Here is a 25,293-nt window from a genome sequence, read left to right as displayed (position 1 = left end):
CAGCCGCACGCTCTGGCATGGATGTGCACAGGGGGGTGGGCCTGCTCTTCGGTGTGAACCGGCACTCTCTCCTCCAGAGGATTGTACATGTGCACGGATGGCAGGAGCCCCACATGTAGGTCCACACCTCCAGACACGGGATCATCCACCCAGCGGCATGTGTGCGCACAGTCACACCACCACAGGCAGCACACTCAGTTCCTGGCCAAATCGATGCCCAGAGAACACATGGGCTCCTCACACACAAGGCCTATATTTGCTTTCTGGGCAGAGGGAGACAGAATCATAGCGGTTCAGAGCTGGTAGGATGGAATTTCAGAGACTATGCTATCCAAAACCCTCCTTTGACTGGGAAGAATCTGAGGCCCTGGCTTAACCTGGGTGGCGATCAGTCCCCGCTGAAGTGAACCGTGCCTAGTTGCATTTTAGCAAAGCCTTTGATTTAAACGCCTGATGCTGCCTCTCCGCTTCCTGGTGACGGGCCGTTCAGCCTCACCAGCCTTGGAGGTTGGGGAAACTGAGGCTACGGGGTAGGGTGTGGGTAGATCTACAGTGCAGTAGATCACAGGCAGAGTCAAGCCTCTGACTTTCCATGCCCCTGCCCTTCCCACAGTTCCAGCTCTGCAGCCCTAAGTGAAGCAGGATTGGCAGGGGAGTGTCCCCGACAACATGGGGGCTCACTGAGGCAAGAGGAAAGACTAGCCTTATTGACTTTCCTCCCTTGACTGTAGACTCAGAGAGCGAGGGAGATGGAGGAAATAGTATGCCTGAGTGTATGTCTTAGGGGTTGGAGCCAGCAGCCTGGGTTATAGAGGCATCTAGAAGCAGAGTTGGTGCAGGTGATTCGAGGTGGAAGAAAGAAGGGTGAGATCAGAGCAGGGCCGAGAGCAAAGCAGGAAGCGGGTGGAGCTGTTCCCCAGGCAGCAGGCAGACCGAGGGCCAAGGGGTGGGCCTGCCTCCAGTCCAAAGATGGGACAGTAGAGCAGAAATTCAGGGAAAGAGAAGCTAAAATAATTACCAGGAAAAGGAGCTGGAAGGGAAACAAGTGTTTTTTTAGTCCTTAAGGAACTTCAGTCTTCAGAGAATTTGGAGAGGGAAAAAAATCTATCTTTAAGGCCCTTCTCCAAGGCAGAGTGGCTGGTGATTCACTCGCTGCTGAGGAAGGCCCTGGAAGGCCCTCCCCTCAGCGCCTGCCTCTCCCTAGTGAGCAAACCCAGTTCATCTGGGGTGAGTGGAAAGGGCCCTGGGTGAGGAGCCTGGAGGCCCGGATTTCAGTCCTATCTCTGTCTCATTGAAGCTGGCTGACCTGAGGAAAGCCTCTCATGGCTCGAGGCCTCAGTTTCCTGCAAAATAAAGGAGTGGTAAGTCATATAAACTCTCTGAGGCTCGGTTTTCTCCTCTGCAGACCGGGGATGATAATAATATCATGTTTCATCGAATCTAAGATGTCATCAATTGTACGCTACACCATTTTTTTTGTACTGTACGCTAAGAAGGAAGAAACACTGTCCATTCAAGTATAACATACTACCGATTATAAGACACATTCTGATTTCAGAGGTGTAAGTGTGCATCTCAGAATCAGTGAGTATGATATTTATCTCACAAGCTTGTTCCAAGCGTTAAACGAGGTAATATAAGTCAAGTATTTAGTGCCTGGCACAAAGCAAGTTCTCAATAAATGTCAGGTATTTTTATGGTTCCGGGGGGAGCAGGGAAGGAACCACAGGCCAAGGGGATGGAGAAGAGTGAGAGCTTGGGGCCTGAGGCCCACCTCCGCCCTCTTGGCAGGGTGCAACCCCAGGGACTCCACTTCTAGCCCTGTGGGGGGTACAGGGAGAGCAGCCATGAGGCCCATTTTAGGGAGCCACAAGAGAACAAAGGGCCCCCTTCTGTGCCCCGGAAGTCAGCCTAATCTCCAGGATGAATATGTTTTCATTTCTCAGAAGTTCCTGTTAGAGTGTGCCAAAGCGTTTTTTCCTTTACAATCCAGGCAAACAAGGCAGGTTTACTTTGGGCGACCTTCTCACCACCACCCAGAGCCTGCCTGCCAAGTGTAAACACCCAGCCTTGCACCCTCCTGGAGGCTCCAGGATGGAAGCCTGGAAAATCGGAGCTCCAGGCTTCCTAAAGAGGCAGGTCCTTCACCCTACCTCCCCCTATTCCCTGCGCCTCTCTCTCCACCTGACCTCCAGTGTCTGGAACAGGCAGGAAGCTTACCTCTGTCCCTTCCCTCCTGTGCGTCGCTGTGTGGGTTGGAGCATCTTTATGCGTTATGCTTCACAGCTGGAGCCACTGCTGAGCGCACCAACCAGACTTTCCTGAGGCCACAACCGGAGGGGCTACGGTCTGTGAGCTTTTCTTGACCTGGAGTATTTTGCAGCACCAATCTGGGCCTCCTTCCCCCGCCCCTTCAGATGTAGAGAAGGGGCCTGAGGCATCTGGGCCTCAAGCTCAGGACTGGCCTGGAGGAAGTAGACCCTCCCTGTTGGGTCAGAACCCAGACTGCAGACCTGGTGAGCTGTCTACTTTCCTCTGCTGGAAAATCTTTAAGAGATCTAGATACCGAAGGGATGACTGCTACAGAAGGCTTCAGGTGGGCCCTCTAACCTGAACAGGCACAATTCTTTTCACTACTTGAATAGAATCAGTGAGACCATAGTGACTGTGTATAGGGCCTTGGGGTTTCACATTCATCCTCTCTCTCCCATGTCACTGCCTGCCCCTCCCAGTCTTTCTCTTGCTTTCTCCTCTACTTGCTGTTCCCTCTATCTGGAATGCTTTTCCCTCCATTTTTGCCCCATAAATGACTCCAGTTCTCAGATCACACATCACTTCTTTAGAGAGGGCTTCCTTACCTACTCAATCATATCACACTATTTTATTTCCTTCATAGTCCTATTACTATTTGAAATTATCTTCGTAACATTTTTTTTTTTTTTTTTTGCCCATTCTTTCCTCATTCACTCTAGAACTTAAGTACTTAATCACGACTGTATCCCCAGGGCCTGGTCTAGGGACTGTTCACAGGTGCTCAATAATACTTGTAGAATGTGTGAACAAACCCCCTGCCATCCTTCTCTACTGTACGTGCCAGGCTCCACACTGCCCATTCCTCTTCTCTCCTCTCCCCGTCCCTTCCCCCCAGGATTTCTCTTGGGACCTCCTGCCTCTCAGACTCCACAGGAGGTGCTGGAACCAGAGTGTCTCCCCAGGATTATTTTCAATGGTTTCCTGGGGTGTTCACCTGGGTAAGAATCAGGAAAGAGAGGACACGCTAATCTTATTTATCTAAAACTGTATAATCTTCCCCAGTCACTTAAGTGGTGCTTATGTCTCTAATTACAGAGCAGGCTGGGAGGAACACAGGCACAATTTCCAGCCAACCTCAGGCAGAGGGGCACTTTTGTTCCTTCTGGGGACCTGCAGGGACTCCAGCTCGGGAGCCAGGACTCCAGACACCTGCAGTCGCAAGCTCACCCACCATGGACTGACTTGTCTGCCCAGCCAGAGACGGCAATCCCCCACGCCCACAAAGGATCAGCTACATTCTCAGTATCTGACTGCTCCCCAGTTGGCCAGAGGTGACACACTTGGGGAAAACTCCCATGGTCTCAGCACCCTAATTCTACCTGGCACTGTTTAGAGAGTGAACTGATTTCTTTTTGGCCCTGCCTAACTTCTCAGAGTTACATTGCTGGTGAACTGGTCCCCAGAGCATGGGCTGTATTCCCAGCTTCTCAAGAGCAAACTCTCCGGGAGGCCCAGGAGCTAATAGTCATATGACAATGTGGAGGGTCAGAACGTCATTCTCCAGAACTATGTCAACTGGATCAGGAGATGGGGGAAAGCCACATGCCTGCCCGCCCGCCCCAGGCAAACAGCTGCTATCTCAGCCTAGCTGTGTGCCCTTTCCCCACCTTGGCACTGAGAGAGCAATTTGGGTGACATCCCTGGCTTAACTGCGATGACATCTCTGCTTCTTAAAGGCTTTTGGTTCCTGAGCTAATTAAAAGCTCCAGACAGGGAGGACACACTTAATCCTATTAATGACTTCTGGGCAGGAACAGTGTGCCCAGCCCGCGGAGGGAGTGACTTTCTGACCACTTGCATTTGTTCAGGTGCCTGGTGATTGTTTATCAGCCCTTTCAAGAGATTAAGCTGTACTCTGGAGCGGGCCACTTAGGTAATGGATCCAGGGGGCCTGGGAGTGTCCTGTGACCAGGGAGCATGCAGCCAGCCTACATCTTGGCTCACGCAGAGCCCATGACTACTGTTCTCCAACTTCTTGCTCTTCAGAAACACTAGGGGTACTCGATGATTGATGAGAAGAGGGGTCCTTACCTCATCTCTCCTGTCCCCCCCAGCACTTTCACACACAGGAAAGCTGGATACAGTCCTCGCCCTGAGGGATCTCAGAGTCCAGTGGGTTTATAGACACATGAGCAAACAATGACAATACTGTATTAGACTCAGCACATGGAGGTAAGCACACCATGCCCTGTGGGTGTATAGTGATGGTAACTGCTTCAGCCTGGGGGTCAGGGAAGGCTTCCTGGAGGAGGAGACCTGAAAATCTTCCCATTGAAAGGAGATTTGTTGAGGGGCCCAAGAGATGGAATTCCCTGACTTTGGATTTGGTTCAGGCCCTAGCATAAGCCTGGAAGAACAGAAATAACTCAGCTCCCTCGTGAGCTTATGGGAGTGTGGTTGGCAAAGCCTTAAGATGCTGAGGTTCAAGGAACACAGTTATTGGCTCTAGAACAATTTTGCTTCAAGCCCCTATCTTTTCAGAGAAAAAAGATTGGCAAGACTAGCTCGCAGCTGTCTCTTTAAAAGAGGAGGGACGATTCCTCAGGCCGCTCCTTCTCCTCATTAATATGAAATTATCGTGAATATTGATGTGGAGGAGTGGCGCCTCAGCCAGCTGGGCTAACCAGCCAAGGGGTTCCCGGTTTCACAGAGAGGAAAAGTGACAGAAGCCGTGCAGAGGGAGACGCAGAGAGAGCGGAGCGCCCGGCAGTCACCCAGTCTCGGGGGAGCGCTCAGCTCCCCCGCCCCCGGCTCCCACCCAGTCCGGGGGGCTCCTCAAGCCCTCAGCCCCACTCCCGGGCTCCCCATGGAAGCCAGCTGTGCCCCCGGAGGAGCGGGAGGAGGAGGAGTCGGCTAAATGCCCGCGGTGCGCCCGGGGCCCCTGAGCCCAGCCAGCTCTGCGCCGCTGCCCTAAGGCCTCCGCGCCCCCCGCGCCCCCTACCCGGGGCCGCGCAGCCTCTGCCCGCCCCTCCCCCGGGGCTCTGCCCGGGACCTGCCCCCCGCCCGCTTGCCAGCGCTCGGGCCGGAGCTCTGGGCCGGGCGCGCCGCCGCCCTGGAGTGAGGGAAGCCCAGCCGAAGGGGGTCTCCGGAGCCTGCCGCGATGGACGCCGTCTTGGAGCCCTTCCCGGCCGACAGGCTGTTTCCCGGATCCAGCTTCCTGGACTTGGGGGATCTGAACGAGTCTGATTTCCTCAACAATGCGGTAAGATGAAGAGTCTGTGTTTTCCTTCCACCACTCCTTACTCCTCTTCGCGGTGCACCTGGGGCCCCCTGAAGGACTGGACTACACAGCACTGGGCAGAAGTGGGGGAGGGGGCTCGGTGCAGGGTCCCCTTGAGAGACACGTGCTTAGAGCTCTGAGATTTGGTGACTAGATCCCTCGACACCTCCCTAGACCCCGAACCTGGAGCCTCTGAGCTTGCGCCCGTGCACGGTCCTCCTGGAGGCTCCGTCCATGGGTACATTGGCCTCGGCCTTCTAGGGGAAGGGAACGTCGAGGCGTCGGGGCCATCGGATCCACTGATACGACCTCAAGAAACACCAATTCTGCTCCCCCCCCCAAGTCTTCTAATCGTCCTCCACCCACCCTGGGGTTCCGGGACCAGACTGGGAGCAAATTGGCGGCGCCCTTTCCTGCGCCCCCTTTAAGACCTCGGTGGCTCTGCGTCTGGTTCTCCGCTGGGGGGCGCACAGGGGAGTGTTCGAGGGCCAGAGACCAGACGCCCCTTGGGGGGCCAGAGGCCGACCCGGGTTTTGAGCCAGACCCGGAAATGTGGGGTGCTGCCCTGGCCTCCCCAGGAAGTCAGGCCAGAGATACCCCAGGGAGGGACCTCAACTGGTCAGGGCAGCACGGGGTGATCGCTCAGAAGGAGGGAGGTCTTTCTCTAGGTCTGTTTCTCTGTCCCTTATGTCTCCCTGACTGTCTCTCTCTCCCTGTGGCTTCGTGACTGTCTCTGTCTCCGGGCTTGTCCTTCTCTTTCTCTTCCCCTCCCTCCCTAAGGAAACGTGGCTTCTTTCTTCTTCCCTCCCTCCCTCTCTCAGGCTCAGCCCTAAGGCCCTGGGGGGCGGGGGGATGGGCTCGGTAATGGGAGAAAATCTTTGGGTTCAGAAGGGCCTGCCGGGTTGAAATGTGGGCTGCTTGGGGGATCTGGGGGGATTCCCCCACCCCATGCAGTGACCTGCCAGTCTCTCCCTCTTCCCCTCCTCCCCCCCAGCACACACACACACACACACACACACACACACACACACACAAACACACACACACACCCCCAGTGATCATCTCAAGGGTCTCTATTTGCTGGCCTCTAACTCCTGGGACTAAGATAAACCTGGCAGACAAGAGCCAAATGCACTGAGAGTTAAAGGACTGGGCATCTTGGACTTCCACCTAAACTGTTCCAGGCTGCTGGTGGGGAACAAGTCCAGGGACGGGAACCTGAGTCAGGGAGGCATGGGGTGAGAGGTCTCCCGGTCCTCCATTAGGCAGTAGATCCAGGTCACCCTGCTCTCTAGGAAGGCCCCTGGTTCCAGTCAGAGAGAGCACACTTCTGCAGACAAGCCGAGGGGAAGAGGGGAGAGGGCTTGAACCAGCAGTGGGGAGACCTGGGTTCTAGTCCTGCCTCTGCTTCTGCCTTTCCCTGTGAGCCTGGGCCATGCAACCAGCTTTCCTTCCTGGTCCTGTTTCCGTGTCTGTAAAATGGGAAGAGGTTGGATCATTCTTTCTAAGGATGGTCTGGCACAGATCCTAGGAATGAAGTAGCAGGGATCTGGGGTTCCATACGCCCCTCCTGGAGTTGGTAACAGGTACTGGTCAGAGGGAGGGAGTTTGCTGCAGCGTGTACCTTTATGGGCAGAGCCCCCCTGTGAGGTTCCCTCAGCCCTCAGCAGCTCTGAGTTGGACTTTCTTCTGAATGAACTCTGCCGCCTACAGCCTCTTCCTGCTGCTCCATTCAGCCTTGCATCCCCAGCTGCTCATCTGGGCCTTGGTCCAGCACAGGAAAGGAGGCATGATCATGATCAGACAGTGGTATCCAGTACTGGGCCTGGGGAGGGAAAGCCCTGCTGGGAAAGCTCCTTATCTCAGGCCTAAGCAAGGCCAGGTGAGGCAGGGGGAGAGGAAAGAATTTCTAAGAGGAAAGAAAACTCCTGGGCTGGGAATCAGGAAATTTGGTTCTAGCTGTGCTTCTGCCACCAGCCAGCTGGGCAGTTCAAACAAGTGACTTTTATTCCTGAGGGCCTTGGATTCCTCATCTGAAAAATGGAGATACAGAAGCTTCCCCATAGTGTTATTATAGAGATTTAGTGAGAAAATTAATTAAAGATTAATGCAGGACGATGCCTGCCAGGTAAGTTTCCATAGTTAACATGCTCTGGAGACTAGATGGGGTAGTAGTAAAGAATACTCTGGTAGGAGTTGCTTTGTGACCCTGAGCAGGTCACCTTCCTTCTCTGGTGCCTCCATCGTTTAGATGTCTAAGGTCCCTCCCAGCTGGGACCCCATACCAACCCCATCCCCAACTCCCTCTTCATCCTGCATGAGGACAGGAAAGTGTTTCCAGGGTTAAAGATGGAAAGGGGTGAAGTTTGTGTGCTTCTCGGTCTGGAAAATGGAGGGTAGGTTATTCACTATCCTTAAAAATCCAGATAAAAGCCATAAAGTCACGGTGGAAACCGTGTGTGCTCTATTACTCTGTACAAAAGGCAAAAATCAAAAAGGATGCTTACCCTGAACACAACTGTGTAAGAAATATGCAATCGCTTGGACAGAGACAGGAGAATGAGTTGCATACTTTGCATAAGCCATGTGTGCTTAGAGGTGGCCAGGGGTGCTGTATTTTTCCTTCTGTGAGAATACCTTCATCCTATTGCAATCTTGTCTATGTGATTCTCAGAGACATCCCTCGGAAGGAGCTGCCCTTCCTGCCAGATGAGGGTGCTTCTCCTCCCATCCCCTCCCCACTCTCCCACAGTTCCTGACGTGGCCTCCCTAGAGCCGTCTTCCCTTGGACCCTGTGACCCCTCAGCCCCTGGGCAGGTATGAGAGAGGGCCTGGCGCTCAGAGAACTGGGATAAAGGACCAGAGGGAGAACAGGTCATGTCTCCAGAGAGAGACACTAGGTCCGTCCTCCGGCTCAGGGGAAAGGATGACTCTGGTTTCTTTAGAGGGAAATGGCTTTGGATCCCAGAGAAGCCCCATCTGGGAGGGCGTGGGGAGGAGGAGAAGGAGGAAGAGGAGGCCTGTTGTCTCGGAGGCGCACAGCAGGAAGCTGCAAGGATGTTTGCCCAGCACACCCATTCACCTCCCAGCAGCTGGTGAGGCCAGGTGTGGGAGTGACAAGGACGGGGGCCAGCCCAGGGGAAGGGGGGTGGTGAGGGCTAAACCTGATCACTGCTCCTCAGGCCCCCAGCCTGGCTTCTCCTGAGCTGAGTAGGGAAGCAGAGAACCACTACCATGACTATTTCCACCACCCCAGCCTTTGGGGGATTTAGGGAGATTAGAGAAGTATGTGCATTTGGGTGTTCCTATGTCTGTGTGTGGGCCTTTAACAGCCCTTAAAAGGGGAGGGGTGCGAGCGCATGTGCCTGTGTTTCTCTTTAAATTCTCACCAACAGGAAAGAGGACCCAAGGGCCGAGGCACTCTGGTCTCCAGGTAGAATCCACTACAAAAGAACTAATAGAGAAAAACTAATGGAGGAGCCCAAATCTCAGCGCTCCCCTTCAGGAAGGGAGATCGCCCCAGACACCTCCTTCTCCTCTAAAACACTAAGTTTGTTTTGGGCAGCTTTTTATTTTGGTTTTGCTCCCCCCACTAGGATATGAGCTCCTTGAGGGCAGGCGTTTAACTGTCTTGTTCACTGCTGAGTGCCCAGTACAGTGCTTGGCAAGGAGGAGGCTTCAACCAACCGTTGCTGAATGAATCCTTTTTCCCTAACCCTCAGGCCAGCCCCACATTTTTTAAGGAAGAGGAAAAAGGATGCTCTCTACTCCCAGCCATCAGGGTACTGCGGCCCACACTGTCTCTGAAATTCAGGAAGGTTTCCAATGAGTTATCATTGCTTTGAGTCATCCCTACCCTTGGCACAGACCCCCACAACCCCTGGTGTAGGATAGTCTACAGCTGACAGATGCACAGCAGATTTGAACTTGTGGCTTAGGCTTCACCCTGAGCACCAGTTGGCTCTAGGGCTTCCATCTTCCCCAGTTTCCCCTTGTCCAGTTTGCGGGGACTCCTGGATCCACACTCACCCAGCTTAAAACTAAGTCTTTTCTAGTCCTGCCACAGGGCCTTTGCACATACTATCCCTGACATCTAGAATGCTTTCCAGTTCTCTCCATCTCATCTTACTCAGTTCAAAGGAAGCCTCGTTAGAGAAGCCTCCCCAACCACCTCAAGTGGGACCCCTTATTGTTTTGTTTCAGTCCGTTGTTGTTGTAGTTGTTGTTGTTTTGGCCGTGCTGCACAGCATGTGGGATCTCAGTTCCCTGACCAGGGATCAAACCCTATGCCCTCTGCAGTGGAAGCACAGAGCCTTAACCACTGGACCGCCAGGGAAGTCCCTGTTTCAGTCCTTTGATTTCTTCGTAGCTCGTATCTCAATTTGCTGTTATTTTATCAGCTTATTATCCACTTCCTCTGTGAGAAAGCAAGTTCCCTAAGAACAGAGGCCATGTCAGTTGTGTTCATTGCCATAAACCTAGCACAGTACTGTGGCACAAAATAGGCGTTTAGTATAGTAAAACTCAACCATAAAACAATAAGCTGAGTCCAAAATTTTCAATCATACAAAATGTGGAGTTATGTTATTGTAGGATCAATGAAAAGTGGTATTTTTCAGTTGGTCTGTACTATCACAAAAAGCACAAAAGTAAAGGTTGTGAAACCTTAGTGCATATGCAGCAAGCCAAGCTGAGGAAGTTCCAGAGGAGCACGAGGCAGTCACTTCTTTACCAGCCCCACAAAGATAAGAGCTTTTCCCACCTTTATTTGAGATGGGTCCCAGACATAGGACAGAAGCCAAGTTTTGGTCACATTGTAGTGTACTTTGCTCTATTTCAAGGGTCTACTGTATTTGTAGAGAAAATGACTTCAGACTCCCTTATAGGCAGTCCCTATAAGGGAAGGGGAGACTGTTTTTAAAAAGACAGGCCTGAGTGTTCAAGAAGTGTACTGATAATTCCAGAAGGGGCCCTGGATTCTCAGGTCCTGGCCTAGCCAGCCCTGAGGGTGATGCGGACTGGGTCCCACAAAAATGCTGCCTGTGTCCCCATCTGCTGTGAAGTCCCTCCGGCTTCCCTGGACCAGCTGGGAATTCGCTTGGTTATTTTTCAATACATACATCCGTCCTTTAACAACTGGGAACTAAAGGAGCGCCAGTGTTGGTCACTGTGCGGAATGACCTCCAGCCACTCACAGCCAAATGAGAGAGACAGAGAGGGAAGCAGACAGAGCAGCACCGCGGGGTGCCATGATGCAGCAGAGCATGATGGGAGCCCAAAGAGGAGCCTCCAGCCGGGCTGGAGATCATGGAAGGTTCTCAGAGGAGGTGACCTCCCCACCCTCCCTCTCCAATGTCACCATCCCTATAGGCAAAGGAGTTATTGGAAGGTATTTCGGCAGGGAGGACTGGGGCCGTGTCCCTTTTGCTGAGCCTGTTATATAAGCATCACTGGCCCCTGTGCAGATGAGAAAACTGACACTTGCAGAGGAGGGGACATCTGCATGCTGTTCTCGGGACAGGGCCCCATGGAGTCAAGGAGGAGAAATCACCATCTTCTCTCCCGCTCTTGTTCTGGTTTGGACTTTGCCCTCCAGGGCAGGAACGTTTGGGATCTCAGATATCCGAGGGGCTCCGCTGTCACGCTCACTCACTCCCATCCTTAGGGCACCATGGATGCCTAGAGCTTTAAGGGCAGAGCCAGCACGTTGCCTGGCCTGTCAGAGGAGAGACCACACATCCCATCCCCTGCCCTCTCCTCATCCTCACTCTAGGATGCCACTCCCCGGCCCACCTGGGAACTTGGACCTTTGCTCTCTGCAGTTTCCAGGACTCCCCAGGAGGGTCTGTTTCTGTCTGGCCTGGCCACTGTGCCAGGACAGGGGAGGACGAAGGCCAGCCCCGCTTTGTGTCTTCCCTTCCCCATACGATGTGCCTCCTGCAAGTCCTGGTACCAAAGCCCTCTCAGAGCATCCCTCTGTGGGACCTGGCTTGCTCTTGAACCTCCCTCAAGAAACCAGCTCCAGATGCTGGAGAACAGGCTGTTCTTCTGGAAGTCTCAGCGCTCCAGGGGGCAGGATGGAGGAAGAAGATTTGGGTGGAGTTAAGTCAAGACCATGAGCATTGCTCTGGCTGGAACACGAAGTAACCCGCTTCAGCAGGCAGAGCAAATGGTAGAACTGGGGAGCAGGACTGGGCAGAAGGTAGGCATGAGGATGTCTGGTTCTGGGGAAGCTGGGAGGGGCAAGAAACAGCCCAGAACTCTGACCATCAGAGAAAATAGATCAAGGGTGATTTCCTTGGAATGTCAAAATCCTGATCCTTATGAACTGGACATACCACATCATGAGCGAGGCCAACTTGACAGCTGGAGGAATATTGGGCTTCTCTGCTGCCGGGCTGAAGGTGCCGCTTCTCCCAACTCTCCCGGGACAGAGCCCTCACTGCAGCTTCCTTGGCCCTTGGCCCAGGAGCCATTTCACCCATCACAGAGAGGCTGACACATCTGGGCTGGGCTGTGTGGTCTGACAGAACAGCTGGACAGCAGCAGCTGTCCCCCTCTTCTTCTTCCAAAAGAATAACAAAAATGAAAGCAGCAGTGGAGTAAGGCAGGCTCTTCAGGCCCTCACGGAGAGCCAGGAGGCAGTTTGAAAGCAGCAATTGAGGGGACTTGCTGGGGAGGCAGACAGGCCCAAGCCTTTTCCTATGTGTTCCCTGCTGCCTAGAATGTTCTCACCTCTCCTCACCTCATCTCCCTAACTCTCTGTGTGACCTTGGGCAAATCACTTCCCCTTGGTTTCCTCATTGCTGAACTAGACTGAGAGTTCTTTGAGGGCAGGGAGTGTCAGGCAATTGTTTTTATCTATTCACTAGTTATAGCTATAGTGACTGGGTGCTCAGGAAATGTTTATTTATTGAATAGATGGAAGGAAGGAATGAGAAGCGGTGATGGATGGATGAACGAGTGGGTGGATGGGTAATGGGAGAAAGGACACTCCCACACTTCAGCTTTGATGGTACTTTTCTTTTTTTAGGTGGATTTTATTTATCAAGTAGCGACTCTTAACCTAAATCCTACCTCTACCTTTCACTCTATCATGATGGCCTTTTCTTTTTTCTTCTTTTTAAATTTTTATTGTAGTTGATTTACAATGTTGTGCTAGTTTCAGGTTACAACAAAGTGAATCAGTTATATATATATATATATCTCTCCATTCTTTTTCAGATTCTTTTCCCATATAGGTTATTACAGAATATTGAGTAGAGTTCCCCGTGCTATACAGTATGTCCTTGTTAGTTATCTGTTTTATATATAGTAGTGTGTATATGTTAATCCCAATCTCCTAATTATGGTGGCCTTTTCTATTATGAAATATATCACGCACATAAGAGAATATATATAATGCATGTGTATGAATTACAAAGTGTAATAAAATGGATACCTGGGTACTCACTACCCAGCTAAAGAAATCGACCCAGCTCTCAATATCCTGGGCTCTCAAAGTTGCATGAGCTTGGGGAAAAGTTGAGCTGTAGACTCTAAATCCATTCCACTCTGGGCAGATTCTGAACAGAAATTCTCCTGAGACCTGGTGTCTATTCCCAGACCCCACCTGACCAGACAGCAAGTCCACAGGTCAGAAGGCAGATACCCCGACAAGCGCTGGGGAGCCAAGCCATACCTGAGGTGGTGTGGGGTGACCATTAGTGGTTGGTTTTAGCCCTGCCCAGACCTGGGAGCAAATCCTGGCTCTCATCATTTGTCATCTGTGTGAGCTTGGACAGGTGCCTTAACCTCTCTGAGCTTATTTTCCTCATCCATTAAGTAAGGATGACTGTAGCACACAGGGTTCTTACAAGGACTCAGTTAGACAACTCTTGCAAAGAGCCTAGCACAGTGCATGGCACACGGCAAGCCCTCTATAAACAGTAGTTGTTGCTGCTGTTTTCATTCTGATTGTTGCTGTCCCTGCCCAAAAGGACGGTCCTCAGCATTGGACTGCCCTTGGAGGAATGTCCCATCTTCATCCCTTTGTTGACCCCTAACCATAGGGATTTTATTTGCCTACCTGTTGGACCTCTCTGGAGCTGAAAGGCTGTTTTCTTTGGGTAAAGGCAAAAGACCCCAGGCCTCTTCTCAGGGCTATGTCTTTCTGGGCATCAGGAGAGGGATGGCCAGGGATGAGCAAATCTGGGGCCCCATGTGAGGACACAGTGCCTGGAATGGGGGACCATATTTTGTATCTGGCCCTAGGTGCTGGGATGGGACAGCAGGAAATCGATCATTATTCCTTCAACATCCAGTGTTGTCATGTGTGCTTAAGAGCACAAGCTCTGCAATCAGAGCTTGGGTTCAAATCCTGGCTCAGCCACTTGCTAACTGAATAAACTGGGTAAGCTACTTAACTTCTCTGTGCCTCAGTTTCCTTAACCATTCAATGGCAGTACTAATAGTAGCTACCTGATCTTCTGAAACTTAAATCAGGTACTGCATGGAAGGAACTAGAACAGTGCCTGGCATATAAATATTAACTATTATTGTTATTAGGTATACTGTATGCCAGTCCCTGTGTGAAGCCCTGCAGAGGGTTCGAGGATGAAATCCATCCTATATCCTACCCTCAAGGTGGTTAAAGTTTAGAAGGAGAGATGGGTCCCATTGTGGATAATTAGAGTTCAAGGCACCATATTAACCAGTGGCTAATGAATGCTTCAGTGGTATAAGATGGAGAGGACTCCTCCAGCTGGGTGATCAAGGAAGGCTTCCTGGAGGAAGCAGCACTGAGTTGGGCCTTAAAGGCTGATAGGAGTTAGAATGAGGAGATAAAAGGCAAGGGCCTTCCAGGCACAGGGAATGGTACCAGCAAAGGCCCTGCAGCCATGCAGCTTACAGCAGATTTAAGGAACTGGGAGCAGTCATCCAATGAGGCTGGAGGGAAAGGAAAGATGAGGGGTTCCAGCTATAGTGGAAAGTTGAGATCAATTTGTGACAAACCTTGAATGCTGTGCTTAGGAGCTGAGAGTTTTTTCAGCAGGCAGAAGGGAGCCAGTGATAGTTCTCAATGATAGTTCTGAGCTGGACAGGGCAGTGGTCCCAGCTCCCCTGAACCGTGTCAGTGCTAGGAGGTCTAGAGTCCATTAGGGCATCCCAGCTGTCAGCCTGTCTGGATGATCACGGCCTCTCCCCCAAGACAGCATTGTGGGCTCCTCTCTGTGCCCAGAGCAGGCCGAGGCAGCAACTGACCCCAGGTCCCTTCTCTCCTCTGATTTCTACCCCCTGCCCTGATGTCACTCTCACACTGGCCAGGAGCACCAGTTCCCTTCTGGCTCTCTCATCCCCAGCACTTGGGGCCAGGCTGGCCTGGGGAGGCCCAAGGCAACTCCACCCTTGCGGAGACACAAGCTGTCCCTCTTTGGGGCTGAGAGCTCCAGTCTGAACCATGTCGTGCCTCCTGGCCCAACCCCAAGACCCTAATGGGGTTCCCTCACACTCTCAGGACCCTCCAGTATCAGGCAAAGCACGTCCCCATTGATCCCAGCGGCCTAGAAGGATCTGAGCCCTCCTTCTGAGCCCAGCCCAGCTTGGCACCTCCTCTCCTTGGCCCTCCCACCCATCAACTGGGACAAGATACCCAAAGCCCCTTTCATCATCCTCCCGGAGAAGAGGCCCAACCCTGCCCTCTACCACCCCAAAGCCTTCACCCCTTTCTCTCCCAGGGCTGCAAACCAGTTCCACATTTGCGATCTGGCAGGCACTATCTGCTCAGAACTTTCCCCTCCCAGTTAGCTCAGGCTTCCATCTCCCCGCCCCCGCACCCTTCATAGTCAGACCAGGGGGTCTGCAGAAGGGGAAGGGCTCTTGCCTCTGGTGACCCCTTCAGAGGTCTGAGAGGCAGCTGGACTGTGGCAAGGAACCAGAGGGACAGTGGACACGAGGCTCTCCCAGGGAGAGATGAAAGAGGAAGGGTAGGAGGCGGGGCAGAGGCAGAACTTGAGCAAGCATATGAGGGGATGAGGGCTTGGGGGTGGTGAGGGAAGGAGTGAGGTGGTTCCCAGCTCAGCACATTCCTGAGACATCTGGACGTGCTGGAAGGGCCCCAGCTGGCCTGCATGGCTGTGGCTCCAGCTTCTCTGCTCTGTGATGTCAGGACCCAGCATTTCCCCCTCCTCTCATAGTCCCGCTGGCCTGGGGTCCACCTTGGGGCTGAGGTGGACCCTCAGCCTGGGGTCTCCTCCCTGGACCTCTCACCTCCAGTAAGCAAGAAGCCCCTAGGGCAGTGGAGGAAATGCCTGAGTCAGAGGAGGGCCCGGGCCTGATGCAGGAGGCAGCCATGGAAGATCCAGGGGTTTGCCCATGCGACTGACTCAAGGAGATTCCTCCTTTGGGCTGGTGCCTGCCCCCTCCCTTCTCCTTGGAAGGGAGATGGAGACAGAGGAAAGACTCTGGGAATGGCTGCTTACCTTGAGCTGTGTGATCCTGGGCAAGTCCATTCCTTCCCTTGGCTCTCAGTTTTCCTCTCTGTAATAATAATGATAATAATAATAATAATAATAGCTACATTTGAAAAGAGCCTTCTATGTGTCTTGCATTGTACAAAGCACTTTACAAATGTTGTCTCATTTAACCCTCACAGCAACCTCACAGGTGGCGTAGATATAAGTTCCCCTATTTCATAGCTGAGACAGAGGCTCAGAAAGGTTAAGTAACTTGCCCAAGGCTACACAGTAGGCAGCAGAGCCAGGATTAGAACTGGATCTGTCTGCCTCTCTTGCTTATAACCATTGAACTACATTGCTTCTACAAGTAAACGGGGATGGACCTAATGATGCCAGAATTCCTTTCAGCTCTAAAATTGTAATGATTTCTTTTGGCTATCGTGGGGCTCTTCAAGAAGGGCAGGGGCAGGCATTAGTCACACACTGGGTGGGGGAAGGAGGGCAGAGTCAGATGGCTTTGAAGCATCAGATCGGTCAGGAATCTTTGGAGGTCCCCTCCTTGGAGCCCCAGGGAAGTCCAAACCCCAGGGGCTGGAGTCACAGCCTGATCCCCAGCCGAGCCCAGGGGTCCCACACCTTCCCTGAAGGAAGGGAGTAAATAAGGAGAGAGAATGCAACTTCTTCCAAAAATAAAACCTGAGGACAACTCAGACAGGCCCGGGACCGCTGAGGAAGCCAGAGGCCGAATGCTGAGTGCACAGAGGAGAGGGAAGAGGCCAAGGGAATTCCAGCCAGAGCCTGGTGGCAGGCTCCAGCCCAAGAGGGCCTTCCAGCTGGCCAGGGGCCGGAAGAGCAGCTCGGCCGGTTGGCCACTGGGCTTCGTTTATCCTCTGGGACCTGGCCTAACCCTGGGGACAGTTCCTCCAGAGCTGAGTTGGGGGCTGTGGTCCCCAGGTACCTGGTCCGGCTGGGGCTTAAGAGCAAAAAGGCCTTGGGAAAGAACAACCCAGAGAATGGGTGCAACGGGCCCCACTAGGGAGGAGCCGAGGGAAGGCGTCCAGGCATATGGAAACTGCCTGGGGCAGAAGCAGGCTGGCAGCAGAGCGGAACTCAGGGCAGTCACTCCTGGAGGCTCAGCTGCAGAAGGAAAGGCCTCAGTCCATTTGCTCACTGGCACATTCCTTCATTCACCCACTCAGTCACTCAGCAAAGAGCTGAGCACCTACCATGTGCTGGGACCAGTGCTAGGCTTTGGAGACACAGATGAGAATTGGACACAGCGAGACACAGAGGTGACATGGCTGGATCATTTCAAGCTATACTAAGGAAGTTGGAAACTAGCCTAAGGACAGAGGAAGTCATTAGTGGATAGTGAGCAGGGGAGTCACATGGTCATATTTATGTTAGAAGATCCCAAGGTGGAGAATGTTCTGGAGACAGATCAGAGTTCAAGCCTTGCACCTACCTTCATAAATGGGTGGTCACACCACTAGTCAGGAAGCCCTTTGGGAGCAGGAACTGGGCTTTGTTCATCTCTGTATCCACAGGGTTGGGCACACAGTAGGTCCTCAGTAAACACTGAACAAATGCACGAGTGATGAATAAGTGGATGGGACTAGATGCCCTTATTCTCCAGAGGCCCCCAGCGCCAGCCCTGGCACTTAGTCTCCAGTGTCTTGATCTGTCCCACAGGGATCCTCCGGCTACTGCCTATGGACCAACATCTCCAGCAGCCAGACCCTGGGCTGCTGTGCCCTCAGTGGTGCCAGTCACAGCTAATCCCAGCCCTGGGCGGCGGCACTAGCGGCCATCGCTTCCTTCTGCCCAGACAGTACCTGGCACCCACCCCAAGGCTGCGCCACAGCACATGGGCCGCCCGGTCAGAAGATGCCAGGGGCTGGCTGGGAACTTGTAGGCCAGCTCTTCACTTTCCTGAGGGACCTGTGGTCTGGCCAGGGAAGGGCTACCACAGTGTCAGGAGGGGGAACTGGAGAGCCAGACTAACAGGGCTGGGGGCTGCAGAGACCGTGGACCCTGCTCTGCACAGCGGCAGCCTGTGGCGGGCACCAGCCTGCCCTTTCCTCTCCCACTTCTTTTCTCCAGCACACAGGCACGGAAGAGCTCAGTTCCCATGGTACCTCTTCCTCCAGTCCCAGCCCTCACCGTCCCAGCCCCAGGCAAGCCCGGGACTCCCAACGCTCCCTCGCTGGGGGTCACATGACTCAGGCATGTGGCTTGGCACAGTCAGCATTCAGCGCTGTGGTGTTGTGAGATGTTGTGTGTGTTTGTGTGAGAGTGTGCATGCCCACGTCTGTGACCGTGACTGTCTCGGGTAACTGCACGTATGTGTGTGTATGTGCGCACATGGGAGTCTGTGTCTGTCTGATCACATCTGAGGAGTGTTTCCTTGTTGGGTCTGTGTCAGTGCCTGCCAGTGTCAGCCTATGTGAGCCCAGAGAGTGTGTATGTGCATTAGTATCTGTGCCAGGCTGTACAGGGAACAGTCTGAATGTGTCTAAATGTGGGGATCTTATGTTGTGTGGTGTCAGGAAGATGGTGTTTCCCTGTGTAAGAAAGAACCTCACAGCCCACGTCTGTGTAGCATGTGCGCACATGCACGCGCGCGCGCGCGCACACACGCACACACACACACACACACACACACACACACACACACAGGGAAGCATTTCTGCTTATTTGGACTCGGGCTCTGTGGTGAAGAGTTTGGTAGGGGGAAAATATGAAACCTCAGCAGCCGCCTTCCCCGGGCCTGTGGGGAATGGGGGATGAGAGTGAGGTTGGAGGCTGGAACAATGTGCTTCCCTTCACCCCTGTGCCCTGCCAGGAAGGCTCAGGGAGGGGCTGGCTCCAGGGATGAGGAAAACTGGCTCTGTCCCTTCACAGTCCCCAGAGATGCCAGAGCAGAGGAAAAGAGGCCACTTTCTGACGACTAGTCCACTCCACCCTATGCCTGCCACCCCTGCCTCAGTAGGAACACAGACTCTGTTGGGGAATGGATGGGGCAACAGGCCTAGAGAGGAGACACCACCTGCCCCTGCCCAGGTCTCACAGCACAGATGGATCTTGAACAGGGGCCTCCTGAGTCTGAGTCTAGGGCCTTTTTTCCTTCCTAGGACAGCCTTCCAGTCTAGCTCTGGGAAGATGCCTGGATCTCCCCCTATCCCCAAATGACTGGATGGTGATGCTTCAGGACTAGGAGGACCACTGGGTACCCAGGGGCCCACCTCCCTTCCCCAAGCCCCTCCCTGCTCTCTCTTGACCCTACCCCCCACCCCTCACCGCCACACACAGGGCACAACAGTGACTCAGACTGGTTGCCCTTCAGCTAGAAATGGGGGCAATTTTCTAGTGACCACGAGGCAAGTAACCGTCCCGGAATGTATGGGTCAGTGGAGGAGGTGGGGGGGGGGGGCTAACCTGCGGGGGAGGGGAAGGGGAAATGTGAGAGGACTCTCCTCCCATCGCTCCCCAGAGCTCACTCTCTCGGAAGGAATGTTCGGGCTCGGCATTCCCCCCACTCCTTATCCCACAGCTCAGCCTGGACCCACTCCGGCCTCCTCCCTCCTTCCCCCAAACACAGACTGAATCAGCCTGGATTGGGGGAGGGGGAGAAGCCCGGGATGCGGGTGCAGGCGCCGAGGGGTAGGGACCAGAGAGAAAGGGGCGCTCTCAGGCTGCGGCAGGTGGGGAAACCTCTTTCCCACACACACCCTCAGGTGACAGCCGCGTCCCCAGAGCTTTTCCTTCTCTCTGCATCGACCCCCAGGGAGGAATTAGAGGAGGGGAACTGAGAGGAGCCTCAGACGGCGCTATTACCGCCCTGGAGTGTCCCACCTCCCCCTACCTGGGACAGAGACTCCCGTTGCCCCATCAATGCGCCCAAGGTAGGATTATTCGAGGAGGGAAGGAAGTCGCTGAGCTGGAAGAGCCGCGAAGGAATTTAAGAATTGGGGCCTGGCCTCCCCTCTGTCTTCACTTCCTCGGGCTCCCGGTGCAGGGTCGAGGCCACACAGCTGGTAAGGGTCTTAGGGCACCACAGAACTGCCAGGCGCACCTGAAAGCTCAAAGGGGCCATTTCTGCCTCTGCCTCAGGTGCAGAAAGGGACACAAGACAAACACACTCTAACCTTGCGCAGCTCGCGCCTTCGGCGGAGGCCGCGAGCCCTCCCCCGCGCGACCAGTGCCCTCGTCCCGCCCCCTCCCCGCGGGTCCAGCGGCGGGTGTCTCGCAGCCTCCTCCCATTGGCCACGACCTCCGCAGATCCGACCAATGAGCATGCTGGGTTCCGGCGCGGGGCGGCCCCCCGCGCGCCGGCGTTAACCTCTCTTGGGCCACGTGGGGCCGACTGGACACTCTCCTTTAAACTTAAAGGGTCGGCGACTGGGACCCGGCTCCGGGAGGAGATGCTGCGGAGGGGGAGGGGTGCGCGGGGCTGAGAGCCCGAGAGCTCGGGACCTGTCCTCCAAGAGAGGGGAGCCGGCGCCGGCTGCGCGTGGCAGCCGGGAAGGAGCTTACATTGGCAAGACTGTTGGAAAAAGTCTTCAACAAGGAGGGAAACAAATCATAATATTTCCTTCTCTGGCTTCCCACCCCAGTTGCTTGGAAAGGCAACCCCGGTAGAACGCTCACCCCCAGTAGAACCCTATCCCCCTCAGAACGTTGATTCGCTGCCCCAATCGTTTTCCATCAGGTAGTCTGAAACCTGAACTTTTTGTGTGTGAACTGGAGAAAGAGCTGGGTGTGGTTTTGGGGGGGTGGGAGAAGGGACAAGGGGCCTTGCTCAAGCTGAGGAGGCCTGAGATCTCCAGAGGGGGCTTTCCAGGGCTGGGGGGAGGGTGGGTACAGAGGAAGAAGAGAGGACAGGAAGGAGAAGTTGCTCCACATTCCTGTGCAGCCCCAGAGCTGCGGATAACCTCTCCCTCAGCATCACCAATTCACTGTGTGACCCTGGTAGGTCCCTCTCTGGACTTCAGTTTCCTCATTAGCAAGTGGGGAGAGGGGGTGTGGACCATGGGCTTTCTCAGGTCCCTTCTGCCTCTAAATTGATGGTATAAACCAGCCATAACTGGGCTGCTCTGAGGGGCCAGACACCAGATAGAAATAGGGTTCAAAGCTCTCTAAAGGGAGGCCCTCTGGCACGCTCGCATGAGCAGGAGGTGGGCCTGGGGATGATGGGACATCCCACCGTTGCCCCCAGAGGTCCACCCAGCACACAGGGAAGCCCTGAGCAAGGAGGACTGGGTTCTCTGAGTGTCCCCCACCCCCAATCCGCCTGCCCCTTGGCCGCCCTCCCCTTCCACTTGGCTCCCACCCTCTGGAAGCTCTGTCCTGCTGGGCCTTTGCTGCTGTCTCCAGCAGGTGGGGTGGGACTGCTCACAAAGCAGGGACCAACTGATCTCCCTCAGCAGGTGCCTGCGGGCACCCCAAAAGGGGTCTCTGAGACGGACCTGGCTCATCTGCCTGGAATCCTTTAGGGACCCCGGCCCAGACTGGAGGAAGCTTCTCTCCTCTCCCAGGCCCGGGGAAAGGGCTTGGCAAACCCTTATCGCCTGAGAAGCAGCTGCTGCAGAAATACCTTAGCAGCTGACTCACTAGGCTCTTCACAACCCCCTCCCACTGGGCCTCACACCAGGCCTTTCAGAGACCCTGAGAGAGAGAGACAGAGAGAGAGACAGAGGGAGAGAGAGGGCGCCCCCCGGTGGGCTGACCCAGACTCTGCTGAGGGTGTAGCTAGCACAGTCCAGACTGTGGCTGGCTAGGTGGCTGGGGGGCATTGCACACTGTAAATGGCCTTTGGCTGAGATCACAGTCTTGGAGACTTGTTCAGCCTTGACTTCCTGGTACTGCCGCACCCCAGGCACTGATGGGACGAATGACATACTGATGGCATTGCCCTCTGGGGTACAAGGCGCTGTCCCTCCACCAATAGCTGTTGAGTGTCTATCCTGGGCCAGGGGATGGGACCCAGCAGGTAAACAAGTCCAGACCCTACTACCTCAGGGAGTTCACAGTCTGACAGGCAGGCAATTCCCGATGAGGGGAACGTCTGCTGCCATTGGGGGAGGACTGGGGTGTGACTGTGGTTGTGGATGCTTCCCTGCTTTCCTTGGCTCCCTGAGCCTCGGTTTCCCTACCTGTCAAATATAGATACGCAACTTCCTTGTCTCCTTGGGTAATTGTAAGGATTAGATAAGACAATGTGTATGAAAGCACTTCAGAAAGTTAAAACCACAAGAAAAGTGTAGGATAGGGATGGTAAGTTCTGACAAGCTGGGGAGAGGAGAGAGTACTTAAGACGATGGGTTTCTGAGCTCATTTTATCATGGATTCTCTGATCCATGCTTTGTTTGGGGGGAGGACCAAGCCACCTCCCTGCATTGGCTCCAGGCTCCGTTCACCTCAGGCCCAGAGTTAGGCTTTTGATAATAACAATGGCTAACAGTTATTGAGCACTCACTGCATTCTAGGCCCTGTTCTCAGTGTTACATGTGTTTGCTGTACAGATATATATGTATGTTATTTGTATACATGTGTTATATGTATTTCCTCATTTTATCCTCATAATCCTATGAGGGTAGCATTAAGCACCTAACAAATATTTGATCCTCATTACAACACTGTGAGGTAGGAACTATTATTTCCCCCTTACAGATGAGGAAACTGAGACCCAGAGAAGTGAAGTAAACTTAGCAAGGAGTGAGCTAGGAGTCAAAAGCAAGCTTATCTGCAGAGCTTGGGCTCATCCCCTGCCCCCCACACACAGATGCTCATGTGGTTCTGAATCTTATTCTCAGACAGAGGGCTTTTCTGCTCATCCCTTCCAGACTAGGACAGGCTCCAAGTATTCCAGGCCAGAAAGCCAACAACTCCGGACTCCAGAAGTCAATCCTTACCCACTCTCCAGGTGGGACCCCAGGGCCAGAAGCAAAGCCCCAGCAAATTCATTCAGTCAGTAAAAAATGAATGAACAGGGAGCACCCCTGGCGGTTCAGTGGTTAAGACTCTGTGCTTCCACTGCAGGGGGCGCAGGTTCAATCCCTGGTCAGGGAGCTAAGATCCCACATGCTGTGTGGCGCGGCCAGAAAAAAAAAAGAATGAACAACATTTCCTTACATATTTATAATTCTTTAGAGAGAAAAAACAAGCACCTCCTATGTGCCAGCCACTGGATGCTTTACTAATAAGAGGTTTGTTGAGTAGCTACTATGTACCAGGGACTATTCTAAGTGCTTGACATGCATTAACTTGTTTAATCTTCACAATAACCCTAGCAGATAGGAACTATAATCACCCCCACTGTACAAAGGAGGAAATGAAACATAGAGACACTAATCAACTTTCCCAGGATCGTGGAGACCAATATTTTTCAGACTATTTTGTTTCTGAGAAATATATTTGACATCCTTCCCAAGAACACACACACACACACACACACACACACACACACAAAACTGAGATTAAAAAAATCTACCAAGTATTTAACTTCCCTATGTGCACTCTGATATTTTTCTACTCTATTTTGTTCTGTTTTCTTTTTTCTTAAATTCTGGTCGTGACCTACTAAATTGATTTCACAACCCATTAATGAGTCACCACCCACAGTTTGAACGGCACTGAGTCATAGCTAGGAGCATCAGGGCCAGGATTCAAATCCAAATGATATGGCTCTGGAGCCTAATCTCTTGGTATAAAGAATGGCTGGGAAAAGGGAGACACTGGAGGCATGTGGACAAATGGGGACTGTACTAATGAGGGGGGCAGAGTCCTCAATAATCTCACCACCTTGCATTCCAGCAAAAGAGAATACAAAAGTCACTGATATTGCCTTTGGAATGCAAACTTGCTGGCATAGATACACTTAATCTTTAGTACTTAGTCCTCCCGTGAAGGAAGTAGGGTGGACTGAGAAACAGACTTGGGCAATCTAAGTGATTTGACCAAGGTCACAGAGCCAGCACTAAAGCCCTGTGTCCTATCACCTGGATTATTTCACACCATCCAGGACTCACCCTTGAGGATACTGACAGAGAGGCTAGAGACGGTGGTGGAGGTGGTGGTGGCAGTAATGTGATGACGGGGTGACAGTAGTGATAGAAATGGTAATAGTTGGTATGATGATGTGGGCTGGGGAGAAGTTGGTGTTGGTGGTGGTGGTATTAATGATGGAGGGAAGAGTAATGGGGAGGTTGTGGGGACAGTGGTGTTGGTGGCAGGGCTGGTGGCACCACCAGAGCAGCATCTGCGCCCCCTTTCCAGGGTGAGCTGACTCCCTCCTCTCCCCTCCCCCTTTGCTAGCACTTCCCTGAGCACCTGGACCACTTTGCAGAGAACATGGAGGACTTCTCCAACGACCTGTTCAGCAGTTTCTTTGATGACCCCGTGCTGGACGAGAAGAGCCCTCTACTGGACATGGAACTGGACTCCCCCACGCCGGGCATCCAGGCCGAGCACAGCTACTCCCTGAGCGGTGACTCGGCACCTCAGAGCCCCATTGTGCCCATCAAGATGGAGGATACCACCCAAGGTAAGAAGGGGTGGCGGGGCCCAGGGTACCAGACCCGAGAGGGACACCAGACCCAGAGGAGGGACACCAGACCCAGAGGAAGGACACCAGACCCGAGGTGCCCCCCGCCTTTTTGTTCTTCCGCAAGTCAGACCCAGAAGGGCATTTCTCAAGAGGGTCTTTGGCTGACTTAGGTCAGTGATGTGCAAAGGGTGGGTCCCAGACCAGGGGCAGCACCTGGGAACTTGTTAGAAATGCAGATTTTCAGGTCACACCCAGACCTGCTGGATCAGAAACGCTGTGGGGAGGATCCAGCCTTCCAGGTGATTCTGATGCATGCTTAGGTCTGGGAACCAGCCTTAGAGGGAACAGCTGGGGGGGAGGGGAGGATTAAACAATAAATGTGGACAAGTCACCAAGACTCTAGAAACTTACCACCTCCTCACACTGTGATGTCCTCTGAGATGTTACCTGGGCGAAACACCTGCACCCTATTTTTTTTTTTTTTTTTTTTTTGCCACATCACACGGATCTCAGGATCTCAGTTCCCCGACCAGGGATCGAACCCGGGCCCCGGCAGTGAAAGCCCGGAATCCTAACCACTAGGCCACCAGGGAACTCCCCTGCACCCTACTTTTATTGCCAAAGGTAGGGTTCTCTAAAGCTCTCCTCTCCCCCACCTCCCTCCCTTTTAAGCAAAGGGCCCTTTGAGTTTTTCCTCTCAGGTGATCAACATTTGAGAACTCCAGACTGTGCCCCACCTAGAAATGGTCTCTTTGGGCATTTCCTCATATGGCTCC

At 53.4% G+C, this 25,293-nt stretch overlaps 1 protein-coding gene across 1 annotated transcript in view; it reads left to right on the top strand.

Moving 5' to 3' along the window:
• Nucleotides 1-4,987: 4,987 nt before the first annotated feature.
• Nucleotides 4,988-25,293, top strand: part of CREB3L1 (cAMP responsive element binding protein 3 like 1) — a 35,266-nt gene continuing 14,960 nt past the window's right edge. Inside the window, exons 1-2 of the mRNA XM_079930434.1 lie at nt 4,988-5,515; nt 24,286-24,514. Coding sequence (XP_079786560.1) covers nt 5,414-5,515; nt 24,286-24,514 — 331 coding nt within the window. The 5' untranslated portion in view covers nt 4,988-5,413. The remainder of the gene's footprint in view (nt 5,516-24,285; nt 24,515-25,293) is intronic.

The sequence above is a fragment of the Stenella coeruleoalba genome (genome assembly GCF_951394435.1).
Source record: "Stenella coeruleoalba genome assembly, chromosome: 8".
NCBI lineage: Eukaryota > Metazoa > Chordata > Mammalia > Artiodactyla > Delphinidae > Stenella > Stenella coeruleoalba.
The sequence above is the reverse complement of the archived record's forward strand: the minus strand, read 5'-3'. Positions and strand labels throughout refer to the sequence as shown.